This window comes from Pithys albifrons, chromosome 1 (genome assembly GCF_047495875.1).
Source record: "Pithys albifrons albifrons isolate INPA30051 chromosome 1, PitAlb_v1, whole genome shotgun sequence".
Lineage (NCBI taxonomy): Eukaryota > Metazoa > Chordata > Aves > Passeriformes > Thamnophilidae > Pithys > Pithys albifrons.
This window is the reverse complement of record NC_092458.1, coordinates 119092454-119106584: the sequence shown is the minus strand read 5'-3', so window position 1 is coordinate 119106584 and position 14131 is coordinate 119092454. Positions and strand designations below refer to the sequence as shown.

General features: G+C 38.0%; 1 protein-coding gene across 2 annotated transcripts in view; it reads right to left on the bottom strand.

Annotated features, from left to right (window-relative positions):
- Window positions 1–2230: 2230 nt before the first annotated feature.
- USP9X (ubiquitin specific peptidase 9 X-linked) overlaps window positions 2231–14131 on the bottom strand; it is a 102624-nt gene continuing 90723 nt past the window's right edge. For both annotated transcript variants that reach the window (XM_071565605.1, XM_071565597.1), the window contains exons 38-45: window positions 13837–13966; window positions 11932–12117; window positions 10062–10282; window positions 8911–8999; window positions 6368–6524; window positions 5759–5971; window positions 5223–5318; window positions 2231–3831 (exon numbers count right to left, since the gene is read on the bottom strand). In XM_071565605.1, coding sequence (XP_071421706.1) covers window positions 3697–3831; window positions 5223–5318; window positions 5759–5971; window positions 6368–6524; window positions 8911–8999; window positions 10062–10282; window positions 11932–12117; window positions 13837–13966 — 1227 coding nt within the window. In that variant the 3' untranslated portion in view covers window positions 2231–3696. The remainder of the gene's footprint in view (window positions 3832–5222; window positions 5319–5758; window positions 5972–6367; window positions 6525–8910; window positions 9000–10061; window positions 10283–11931; window positions 12118–13836; window positions 13967–14131) is intronic.

Sequence of the window (14131 nt, the reverse complement as noted above, 5' to 3'; positions counted from 1 at the left end):
CTGCAAATTCCCTAACATGCCACTTGTTCCCCTAATTTCTATAGTCAGTCTTCAGCTTTCATTTGAAGTTAGATCCATTGCAGTGGAAGCCTCCCTGCAACGCCCAGTAACTGCAACTCACACCAACAAAAACATTGAGCCACTTTGCCCTGACACAGTTTATCAGCCTATTCATTTATGGCAAAAGACTCAGAGGTAGACAAAATTTATTTAAACCAAAAATGGAGTAAATTGCTACAGCAGCCAAATTTTGCCCATTTTAGCTTTGGCAGAATGGCTAATCTCACTCCCTCCTGCAACTCAGGAAATATATAGGAAGTTTTGGAACCGTAAGTGCTTTTTCATGACACATATGCTAAAACACACAAGCTAGGCACAACAAAGTGGCTGAGAAGGCATTAACAGCAATTATTGTAACACAAATCTCTCATGTTGTCTGAAGTTTCCTTTGAAAAAAAGAGAAACGTCATTGGGGAATTTAATTTCTTTCTGGCTCCATTTCAGCAAGATACACCAGCCTGAAAAACAGAAAACTCAAATTTTCATAGCTGGTAGTCAGCAGGGAGAATAATGTGAAAAATTCCAAGTCAAGCAGAGTCCTGTTCTGCTTGTCCATCACCACGAGATCAGGTCCTGCAGGACAAACAAGCTCTGACTGAACCCTGAGCCAACTCCTTGTTGTCCAAGGGGTAACACAGGTGCAGGTGTCCAACTCTGTGACTGAAACGCAGCACATTTACTGATACACCAACAGTGACTGAATTACTTTGATATATGGCTGTACTATTTTTAACACTGACAGCAGCAGGTGTTAAAAAGCTTATTTTAGTCACTAAACAACCACAATCCAAATGCACAAGAGGGAGAAATTCTGTGTAGTAAAGTAAGGTTATGGATTTCCCCCGAGGTCAAACTACACATCAAACCCCATTTAACATCCCCTATGGGTTTTCAGTTTCTGTGTATCCCACGTTACACTGCCAGGAACACGAGGAATTGCTTCACTATTTATTGGCTCGTTTTATGGAAGACCAGAGATTCCCTAGAAATTGTTCTAAACAGAAAAAGAGACTGAAATCAGTGATGGGGAATTAATCTTTAGGCACTTTGAGGACGACTGCTTTAAAGTGTGTGCCATCACCAACGAGGTATCACCAGGTGTATCGCCTGAAAACCACCTGCCAAAATGCTGCAACAGGAACATGCATATCAAACTTTTTGCTTTTACAGTATTTAAGTACAATTCAAAATTGTTTTGCCCAGAGCGAAGGAAACATTGCACCTTACACCTGTCTAAAAGCAGCAGCTGCAGCAAACAGGACAGGTTTATCCTTCTTCATGTCACAAAGATGCACAATATTCCCAATTTGCTGCCTGAAAAACGAGTGCCAGTGCAGCCATTCCCAGCTCAGGGACAGGGGAGGGGATGGCTGAAGGAGCCACAGCCTTAAAGTGTCACAGGTTTGACATGTCTCTACAATCATTGCACTATTAAAAGCAAACACGTTTGGCAAGGCTGAACTAGCACATTATATACTTTACCTATATAGTAAAAAATACATAATAATTGCCTCTGAGATAGCTTGTTTAACAATTACTGGTCCAAATAAATATGAACTATTTCAACTTGAGAACTCAGGGTAGAATTTTTTTTAGTTAAAACCTCCAACAAGCATCCCCAAACACAAATGGGAACACTTTATTCAAATTTCTGAAGTCCAGGTAAAATGGTGTTACCAAAAATCTATGAAAAAATCTGAATTAACTGGAGCACTAGGAAAAACATGGAAGCATAAAAGTGATCATCGCTACACAGCATATTCAAAAATCTTCTGTGTCCCTCCCTTGTTACACTAAATGCCTAAGAATGCACTTGCAACTGGATTTGCCATTGTTCATTTCAAAACTACAGACCTTTAATTTGATAAGCAGCTTTGTTTCTATCAACTCATTTGTAAAAAACACCATCAAGCTTGTGCTCTTAAATATATATATGTATATATAAAAACATACAAAAAGTACAAGATAAATCACATTAAGAAACTTTTACAGTGTAATTGTCCTAATTGTTTTATTCTTAAGGGCCAATTGTTGTTTTTTTTGTGCACAGAATCTCAATGTGACTGTTGTTCCAGAATTCAGCATAGTGCCACTGCACAGAATTCACCTTTCTGTGCAGTCCATTAAAAAACAAAACCCCAAAAAACAACACACACCACAGGACAAAACATTCTTCTTAAATCAAATCTATTTGTGAATTCAGCAAAATAATTTCTATAAAATAAAACAGCAAAATATTTAAATAGTATAGGGTGGGCTGTATCTGTTTTGCAGGGGTATTTGGTTTTTAGACAGGTTCCAAAAAAATTACACACATTCAAGTTACCAATTTTCATTTAAATACAGTATTTACTGATGCGATTCTTTAAGTCTTTAAACAAATGTTTATTCTGGAATAGAGATACCTCAGAATTGTATTTGACTAACCAGTAGTTTCTTTTATATTTAAACCCTGCTTCTAATGTTAAGATTTTCTTTATAATGGATAAAGAGCTAAGACAATTCTCGCTTTCAAGTAGAACTGTGAACGAGCAGAAAACCAGCAAGTTAACTTGGTGCAGTGGCACTCACAAGTACTCTGTGATTTTGTTGACTTCCACTTCACTGGGATGCAGTAGAAGGAAAGTGTTAGAAGTTTATCTAATAAGCTCTACCAAAGAAACAAAACAAGCACACCAAATACAGTCTATTATGCTCCAGGCATCCTGGCATAGCAAATTTTTGCATATTTGTTTTAAATCTTTTAAATTCCTATTACTGAAAACTAAGTGTTCTTTATCCCACCCAGAGAGAGAACTGTCAAACATCAGATGTGAGGAACATATGTGAAACTGAAAACCACTTGTTTGTCACATTTTCCCTCCCCATTTTAAAGTCTAGGTGTAAGAAGAAAAAGTTCTGAGCAACACAGTTGTCACATTGGGACAACTGCTGTCACGTTTGTTTTTGTTTTTGTTTTTTTTTCCCCTCATTGGCTACACTAACTTGGTGTGAAGCCATGCTAAATGTTACAGCATAACTATAGCTTCAAAGTGATTAACCTAATACCAGAATGAAAAAGGCAATGAAAAAAGATCTAGAAACAATGTTACATCACCAATTTTCCACATCAACCAAATAATTAAAAGGTTACCAGCCATTACGTTGCTCATAGTAAAATCGACTCCAGTGGCAAAGAATTAACATGAAACTATTTTTGTGGTTGACATGGATAGGCTTTTTCGTAAAGGAGTTGATCCAACTGCCATGAGGCAGGCAACACTGGTTGCAGAGCGCAGCAGATATATCAAGAAATTATTTTTTTCTTTTTGTAGATCTGTGAGTCTCATCAAGACAAAAAAAAATGTTTCTTGCTCAAGAATTAACAGTCAAACATTAATATACTATATACACCTTTGCCATTTACACATTAGCATCAGGCCATTTATTACAAAACACTATACACTTTCCACTGCAGGCGGGTTATATATTGACAGCAATTTTCTGCAGATAAGACAGTGAATAGACTCTCCACTCCATGTTGATTAGGAATAGTTTTTCTAGTTTTAAATATTAGCCAGACACAGAGAAAGGTTGGACTGTAAGGCCTGGGTGCACAGTCTTGATGGAGCAAGTTAATTGATTATGTGCATTTCACTAATCTTTTGTCTGAGGCGGGGAAACTTCTTCACTGCCTTCGTAGTTTTCTTGTGCTCGTTGGCCAGTTCTCTGAGGGTTGTTCATGTGATGTGCTGCCGGGCCCGTGTATGGCTGTCCATGCACGTGGTTATTCTGCAAGAGAGCAGCAACAGTTTAAAGGGGCTTTAACACTTGGGGCTGTTTCTCACTCGCTGCTGTGCCCCTTTCCATTCAGGCCACTGAACAGGATCCTCAGGCACACCAAACCTCTTCTGTATGAACACACATCTGAGCTCTTTCATTCCTGATCCACACCTTTCACTTACCTTTCTGATTTACAAAGAAGGTAAAGAAACACCCAACTTGTAAAGATACAAGATCAGTTGAAATAGTAATTTCAGCTTTTGAGTAACAAACAGTTACATGCAAAGCAAAAGCAGCAAGAAAGAAAAAAAAGGAGAAGAGGTTGCCCATGTGCTGCCACGTTAAACTGTGCATACATTTTATTAACAGATTCAACCAGTTTGATTTATTTCCTAAAACAATGGGAAAAGCACACCTCTATTTATGGAGCACACTTTAGTTTTTCAATGTTACAGAACTGAGTGAAATCTAGACCAGCAGTTTTCTACAGATGCTCTGCCCCAATTTGAAGAGTCATACACAGATCTGGCCAACAAAAACACCTCATTTATCTACTGCTTTGCAGAGTTTGTGGAGAAACCAGGAATATGAAGATTGTGTGTGTTAGTGAGAAATGCTCTCTTGCAAGAAAGTGAACACATCACACGGGTAATGGTGAGGTTATAGAATGTGTCTGAACTTGGGAGCTCAGAAAGGAGTGGGAAAATCTGCATGACTTACCAACTGCTCTGCTGAGAACATCAAGTAAGGAAAGCAAGATGGAGGGGAAAACGGATTTGGGCAGGAAAGGAAATTAAATTAGCAGATTTGGAATATATAAAATTAATTGGAACAAAAAATGGCAACTAACTGAGGGATCTAGTGACTAGCCAATTCAGTTAAAAAAACCCTAGTTATGATTTCTTTCAGATCTGGCTTTCCTCTGGAAAATATTAACAAAGCAGGAATTTAACATAAGAACATATATAGAATTTATTATGTACTTAAGATTTAGAGATCAGTGTTCACAGCACAAAGGCATCTGCTTTTTTCCAAAAGCCTTCCATATATCCAAACTGAAATTCAGGGCTTGAGGCTTGATTTTATATTTGAAAACAAGAAAGCAACTCACTAAATATTATCAGTGTCAATAAATATGACAGAATCACATTCAGTCACTGTGATGACATCAGTCCCTCTGCTCATTCTGTGAGAGATTAATCCCTGATCTCATAAAATCCTCCCCTGAAGCTCTGATGGTGAAACTGCTGCTGGCAAAATGGAGGTGTACCTTTATCCTCCAAGTCTGATATTTGACAACAATATGTTTCTGGCTAAATGCCTGTAATTTAAGTTACCATAAATGCTAAAAAATCCAAACCTGAAACTCTGAATAAATGGTTCAAACTCAGAGCTTTTACCTGTTGGTACTGGGAACCAGGTGAATGGGGATACAGTGGGGCATCTTCAGGTGGAGAAGACTCATGTTCATCTGGGGCATCAGGATCATCTGGTTCCTGAAGTTTGAAAAAATGTTTAATTTACACAGGTAAAACATATTACAGTTATTCTATCCAGAACCAATCTACATGGAAGTGGTTGTTTCAGACATGCTTTGAGAAAAATTCCACTCCATGGTGTCACCTATAGTTTGTATTGTACTAAATAAAATTCTCCTGTCACGCATCATTGGAAATACAGATCCATTCATAATCTACTTTAAGTGGTCAATTTCAGTTCTGTGCTGCCAATTCTCTAAGTGACAGATGCCTACTAGAACAGTAATAAAAGCTGAGAACACAAAGGAGTATGCAAATGAAAACAAAAATAAACAACTGTATTGATAAAATACTTATGAAATGCGTTACCTTTAATGACCCAGAGACTGTTGCTAAGGTTAATTATTTACTGAAGCACTTTACCCAAATTTTTTACTGAAGTCAAATTAATTCTTTACCTCCTCTGGGCAGAGTTCACAAGCCTTTGCAAGAGTCATTCTAGCACTGTGTGACCTCTCTAGGAAGTAGCCGTTTGATGTTTCATTGCTCTGTATGGGTGGAGACCAGTTGTTGTAGGTGTACTGAGGATTGCCGGTGTATGGTCGGCGCTCAAGCTCATCTCCAAGCCACTCCACTGCCCAGGTCCATTTTCTCTTCAAATCGCCATTGCTCTGCAGATGGGAAATTAACAATTCAGAATTATTTCCTTTCATCTTGAAAACAGAATGATTTCCCTTCCCAATATATCAGCTATTAGAGAACAGACCACCAACCCATCTGCCGCTGCTTTAAGAGACCCCAAATCTCCCTTTTTGCACAAAGAAAACTTCAAATTTGAAATGAAGTCTGTGGATTTGCAGCTGCATCACAGAACCATGAGGGTGAATTTAACCAAACTGCTTTCAGTCATATACTGACCTTCTGATACAGGAAGGTTCAAGTGAGTTGTACCTGGAACTTGTAATTGCACTGAGGTGATAAAAACTGAGTAATAGTGGGGGTTTTTTTTGTTTTTAAACACAGAACTGAGATAAAAAAGCAGGAAGAAACAGAATGCAAGGTGTCACCTGAAGGATCTGGTAAGCTACAGGACAGTTGCTGAAGAGAGCCACCATGCACTTTATACACTGGTAAGCTCTCTTCTGATAATGATTCTTCGAGCGCTGAATGGTGTCAAAGAGTCCATCCCTGTCATCCGGGATTCCCTTAAGTGCATTGTGAATCCTACAAAAAAACAAACCAAACAACAACAAAACTTCAAGTGTTAAAGAGTTTTGGTATATGAATTTAGGCTCCACTTAGAATGTATTTATAAACAGGATGGCTTGTGTTCTGACTTCTGTTAGTCAAGAGGTTTTTCTTTAAATCAGAAACCTAACTTGACATATCATATACATAACTTATATTTTTAGCAAGTTTGGTAGTAGTTAAACTAACTGAACAAGATACATAAAAATATTATTAATTCTAATCACAGTAAGCAGCTGTCCCTGGTTAATTTTTATTACTTAATTTAACAGTATCTACTGCAGTTACAAAATAGCCCTGTTAACCCAATAGGTCCTTACAGAACTGAACAGTTAAATCCTCAACAGAATGTTACTTACACTTAGTTACATTTCTCAAAGATGCACCTTTTCCATGCAGTTCCTCTGAAGAGGAACCAGTATATATTTGTGCATGGGGATAAGGTACTGAGGGGGCATTTTCTGGAGCTAAGCCCAGCTTCTGTGCCTTCTGCTCTCAGACAGGGGGTAGAGGAATTAACTGCCACCTTGAAACTGTGCAAAAACTGAGAACTGACATATTTTTGGCTTAGGGATAAAAGTCTCAAACATCTACACTGAGGGTTGGAAAAGCAACTGTCCCCTTCCCTCACAGCCTGGCACAGGCAGTGAAGAGCCTGCAGGCAGCCACCAGCCCAGGCACCATCCATAAAGCAATGATGAGCTTGACTTCAGCCTTTATAACTTAATAGCACTGGGAACATTATTATCCCAAACTCAGCACTTGACCGTGTCACATCAAGACAAATTTAGGAGAGTGGGTCTGATGCCAAGGAACAGTAGCAGCGATCTGGCAGTACCAGAGGACAGGAGCACTGAGGGACAGACACTGCCCGAGGTCAGATGTTTGTTTTCCAGGAGTTACAGGTCATCATTTACCAGGGACAGTTTCACTGTTTGTTTGGTGGTCATTTGTTGTTTTAGTTTTTTTTTTTTTTTAAAGGAGACAAAGATCATTTAACCTCCGGTTGTCACAGCAAACTCTAGAACAGGACAGACCCAGTGGATGTCTGCAGCTGCCCCTCTGCTGAAGCCTAACACAATTCCATACAGCAGTGCTACTGCTGAGACTGCAACCTTGAGTGTGGAGTGATGCACTTCTCCAGGGAAGCCACACCACAACATCCAATCCCCTTCATACCCTGTTAAGTCAAATGCAGCATTACCCACAACAACCATTTACTGACTTCTTGCCTGCAGTTCAACCCTAAAAATTACACTATTTTACTTCCTATCTGCTAGGGATGCCCATCCTCCAGCATTCATCTTACAGAAGTATTTGTTTATCAGGCATACAAGCAAACTGCATGACATACACATACATATGCAAAACTGGAGAGCCTGTTGTGTAAAGGGTATTTCTCTCACTTTCCTAAATTGTAATTCCTCTAAAGCAAACAAAGAAATCCCTACAACTCAGTTGTCCTATTTTGGAGTGTGGTTAAGCCAAACCACCACTCCCTCTGGGTCCCTTCTAAACGAAGGTCAGGCAACTGAACATCCTGGAAGATCAGCCACTGCCAGAGGTGAGGGACAGGAGCCACTCCCACACCTGCACACAGCAAGGGTGCTCTTACTCCCAGTATCTTAAATGTCCATAGTTGTAAATGATTTAGTAAATGCAATACTACCTATAACCATTTATTATGAAACAGTGGCATTTTTAAATACTGACAGGCAGCATGTTGATGACATTTATTCTGTGTTATCTACTGGTTTTATATAAAACTTCTGAAGAATTGATTACTCTCACCAATAGCCAGTATTTTCAATAATTACATGTTTTTAATCTCAACTTTGAAAAACTTTATTCTGTAGACATATAGAAACTAGGTTTTAAACTGATTGATACATAATATGTTGAAGCTAAAATTCTGTTGAAATGTGATCACAGAGAAAACTTCTGTATGAAATGCACTTTTCTCCCACATTCAGACTTTATGCATGTCTTGGTATCATTCCCAGAACTGATGTGCTCCTCAGCAGGACCAGGATAACACTGACCCTCCAGAGGGGATGTTTCTCAGAACCCATTCAAGCACCTCAGAGGAAACACTGGTAAGTTCAGCCTAAACTGAACGTTGTCTTCTATATGAAAAATCTTGGCTTTATAAGAATAAGTAGCAAATTTCTCAATAGTAAGGAAGGTCAAAAATTGTATGAACTGAGGTTTTCATATAAAACCAAGAAAAAATGCTTTATTTGAGTGTTTTGATTTAGGATCTATTTAAAACAAACCTCTTCGAAGGATTAGCAACAGAACCACTAGAAAAACAATCTGTACAAAACAATATTGAATTATAAACAGAGAGGCAAATACTGACCTGTGAGTTTGCCAAGAGTCCTCAATTAACAGGATTTGCAGAAGCAGATCCAAATAAGGTCGAAGCTCATACGTGTATGAATATGCAACCTGAAAGTGCAAATGTAGAGAACATAAGAAAGCATTCCTTGAATCACTGCAATGTACATGGTGCAGTACAAGAACACAAGTAATTTGAAGTAGTTTTCTGTAATTTAATGGATATTTCAAGATTCAAGACTTCTTTTCTCAAAAGTATTGATTGTGGTAGGAATTTTGGGGGTTGTGATTTTGTTCAATTTTTATTTTGCTTTTAAATAAATTAGATTATGTAAGGGACAAAATGTTTCCTCATGTCTTTCAAACACAGTTGATTTGAAGCCCCAAGAATGAGATGCTGAAGAAACTACCTTTAAAAATACCTCTAAAAAACCACAACTACAAAATGGCACTTTTCACTGTTATTTCTACTTTTAGGCAATGTGTTCATAGGTTATCTTCAAAGGTTATCCTAAAATGTAAAACATATGGCTGGCAAAGTATCAGTAAAGACATTTTTATTATGATTCTTTCAAGTGCCAAACAAAAGGACACAGAAAAATGTGATGTTTACGTGAAGAAAAATGGGCAAATATAAAGATGTGCTAACACAAGTCAAAAATTGGAGTGGAAAAGGGTGACTGATCTTACAGAGATTAGAAAGGAAATATAAGACAGACTCAAAGATTCTTTGCTGAGTCTGAAGCCAAGTATGTTCTGCAAACTTGTAGAAAAGAACCTTAAGAACATACTTGAAATAAATACAAGGGAGATCTTAAGACATTTTTCTAACTTTCCATATAATTAAGAAGCTCTTCTATGGACAGTGACAGAAAGCCTTTAGGAGATGCTCTTGGAATACATAAAGACCACCACAGCTGACATTCCACCCTTACCAGAGCACTCCTGACTCGTTAAAGGTTGATTGCTTTCCTACTCATAAAAGGACTTCTCTTACTACTCCAACATGATGTACAGACCCAAGAGTGTCAGCACTGACAGAGGGTGCCACCTCAAGCAATGTTCATTTATCAAGCACTCATTCAGTATTTGACACAACACTCATACAGAAGTACAGAATTTTGCATCATACACATTTATATTTCCATCTTTCTCCTGGCTTTCTGTTTTTACCTGCCAAAGTAGTTCACTGAGGACTGTGGAGGAGAACTGAGGATTCTCCCAACAGCAGAAACGAAGTAACTTGATGGTCTCTTCAGAGTTGCTGCAGTCTTCAATGATTTTCTTCACATAACTAGTTCTCACAAACAGAATGTCTGCTACATTCTGCTGAAGTGCCATTATAGGCTGAGATAAGTTAGGATCACCATAAGGGTTGGCAAGTGGGGGATTACCTGGAACAAACAGTTATTACAGATTAAAAGGTACTGAAGTACTTCCAGTGTAGTCACTCCACAATATAATTTGGTGCAACTCACCAAAAAACAAGATGGAGCAAAAAAAAAAAAGCAAATCTGCCCCTAGCAGCTGACTTTCTTTGAAAGAACTTTGGTATGAAATAACTAATTTTCAGGACTGTGAAGCTTGACACTTTATGCCTGAGGGAGCTGCTTCTCCCTGTTTGCTAAGATTATGCAGAGACAATCAAAGCAGAACAGCTGGAGAAATGTTCATATGCAAGAGGAGAAATCACTGAGTCTCCTCAGTGAAATCCTCTTATCTCCTGAATTTATCTGCTTCACTGCTTGTGTAACACAGCCCAATTCTGTCATATTTTAAGGACACAACATCTCTTTACTCCACAGACAGTGTGAAAGTGTTCAAAGGAATATCTGTATCAGAACAGTCCCACCTGAATCTCTGGAGTGTACAGAAGAAATGTACATATAAAATATTTTAAAATGCACATAAAATATAAAAATTAATGTATCTTATTTAGAAAGCTTCATTTTGTGTAAGGAAAGACTGTTGACTTGCTCCTGATGTTTCTAAATTTGCAGTGGTTTGAGTTGTTTTTGAAGATGCCCAGAAGTCCAATGGAAAACTTTTCTAGCTTAATATGCTAAAGCAAAACATAACTTTATTCTGCAAATAGTAATCATAATTAGTAGTCATAGTAGTGTTCAGACAAAGTAAATTTTTTTAGTACAATATTATGAATACAGTGAATATATAATTATTTTTCATAGGTAGAATATCTTTCCAGTGCAAGCTTCAAGTAATGCTCTGGAAACAAACCCAATCAAAACTGCCAAATGATTCTCAAGCTTATTATAGCACAGTAAAATTTTCAGTTCATTAATCTCACTATAGCACATTCTAGCCTACTGACTTTATAGCCTGACACATCAAGCTGTAATGAGTTTGCCATTAAACAGCTTCTCTACAGATTTCTAATTAGGTTTTCTAAAATATGTTTAACAGAACGTGTACATATACAGACTATAAAGTCCACATGGCCCAATGTTCTGTCACCATTTCTCAAAAATAATTGTACTCTATTCAGATATTAATGATTTACACTGTGGTTAATCAATTTCTAGCTGATTCTTTATCTTCTATAAATTGAAGTGCTGGCTTCTGTTTGTCATCTTGAGTGTGAACAAGCACCAAATCATATTCAGGAGTTACCCACATCTCCCCCTGATAAGCATTATTAGCCATCTCAGAGCCTGCAATGGTGGACTTCCTGTACAGATTACTGTCATAATATAATTTTAATTGCTTACTCAGAATAAAAGTATCAACTCTTTCCAATGTGCTTAAACTATTCTAAAACCATTATTATTTTGTAATCAACAACCTCCTGCTTTACTTGTCAGTTCCTTTCCTGTATCTTTAAGGAATAAACCAAGCAGCATAAAAATACAGAACAGATTTCTGTCTTGGGCTTTTTAGTACAGCAAACCAGTACTGAGTTGCTACACACAAAAGGAATAAATTTTTCCAGCTACTCCACTTTACAAATAACAGCTAAACATGCACAAAAAGACATTTACTGATACAGCCAGTTACTCTAAGGAAAAGTGAAGCTCCACTGTACCATTGATAGAGGACTGCATCCTGGATGACACGTTGCAGCAGCGGATCAGCTGTGACACCACCGTGTACAGCTTGCCCAGCTCAGCATACTGGTACTTAATGGGAGGGCCTGGACCTTCATCCAGAGCCACGAGCATGAAGGTGGCAGGAACATTTAGTTTCAGAAGCTGTGTCTTCTCTGCTACACCTTTATGGGGTGGGGAGAAAAAAAACACACCTTGTTTCTGGCACTGCCAATATTTCATTTTAAAATTTTTTTTAAAGAAAAATAACCATTTCAGTTCCTGGGTTTTATTAAATCACCATTTATACTTTGAGGAAGAAAATAATCAAAACAATAATGATGCACAAGAAAATTATGTTTAGCTGAAAAATCACATTGAAGGAGAGTGGTAAATTACTACAATTTCTTCACAGTGCTCATTAGCACTTACGTAACTCACTAGCAGAGTCTTTGTTAACAGCAAAACCTCAGGGAAGCCTTTTGGACAGTGAATTAATCCTTTTATTGTGAGGCCCAGGGTAGGATGAACACCCCCCCCAGCAGATTTTGTTGTTTTTCCATTATGTCCTAGATAGATCAATTAGAAATGTGTGACATTTCTAACTGTGCCATACTCTGCAGTAAGTGTAAATAAGAAAAGTCAATGAGAAAACCTCCAAAACTAATCGAAAACTGAACCCACCAAAAAATTTCAAACATACCCCTAGTTTAACTGCAAGAACACCTTGCACAGACTGCACAAGTACTTACAAGGAAATTTACTGTGTCCCTTCTGATTTTGTATTCTGTTTCTTATTCTGGTTCAAAGTCACAATTTTTCATACATTTCCAGTTTTTTCTTATTCTGAAATACAACTGCACCTTACCTTCCATCTTTCTGATAAGAAGGAGAAATCTGAGAGGTTTTTTTCATGGTATTTATTTATGTTAGATAGTTTTGTAGTTAGAACCTTTGTAGAACTCACTTGCTTTGATGTGGACAATATACTATTTGATTTCTCAAAATGTCAGACAACCTGATCTTTTCCAGAGAACTTGGGGTGCTGCAGGAATGATGCTATTGCAGCTTTTGCTGAATGAGCTGTACATCCACACAAAAGCCTTCAGGTGACAGTAATAAGACAAGAACAGCTGCCAAGTTTGAGGTTTATCTTTGCAAGTAGATTGTGATAATGATCAGACCCACAAATACAATTATATTTTCCCTGGCTTCAGAGTGCTCTCCCACTCAGAGGCCTCAATGGCACTGACTATGAAAAGCCAGTAAAGGAGAAAAGAGAAGGCAGAGCAGAAGAATTGCATCTGTTTTCTCTGTAATGACATTAAGTCTACTCTGGGGCTTATGGTGAAACTTGGCTGACAGAGAATGCTTTGGTAGGCAAAGTATATGAAGGCAACAGACATTACAGGTGTAATTAAATTAACACAATTGCTTAGATTAATTTTACAGATAGGAAATCAAATTCCTTTTAAATTGCCTATCCACTTGGAAGAGCTTCTAGAACTCGATGTGTGCGTGTGGCAATCCTGTGTGGAAACACTGAAATAACTCCATTTGGACCAATACACTTGCTGAACACTCAGCCACAAAGTAATCCAGCAGACACTCATAACTTCTGCATGAGCTGATAAACAGCAACGGCCCAGCCTTTTATGAAATTTCACCCTCACCCTCTCTCAGAAGGACACAGTCTTATTGCTCCAAGCTTTTCATGTTTATCTCCCAAGGATGGCAGGAAGACTAAAACCTCAAACTCCAAACTGGGAGGAACACAGATGCTCCAGGGAGCATGTATAAGACATACAATGGTAACAATCTGCCTGAGGATGGAAAACCGGATTCTCCTGCTGTTACCTCTGTAACTGGATCATTAACAACAACCAGTGTGTGCCATGGCTTACCTAGATTGGCATACATCACAAACAGGTTGAAATACTGCTGCAAGTGACGTCCATGCTCAGATACTTCCCTTCTTAGCAGATTCAGTACCGCTCTCAGTAAGTGATCACTTAAACTTAAGTTATCATAAGCCTATGGAAAGAGAAATGTTTTACTGTTAGCCACTGAATGTATCATGTATTTATACTCTACTGTGACAGAAAAGGTAACTGATTAAAGGTATGGGATTCATACAAGCTCCAAAATACCAGCACCTAGTTGGTATTCTGTATCTTACACAAAGTAAGACAGATGTAC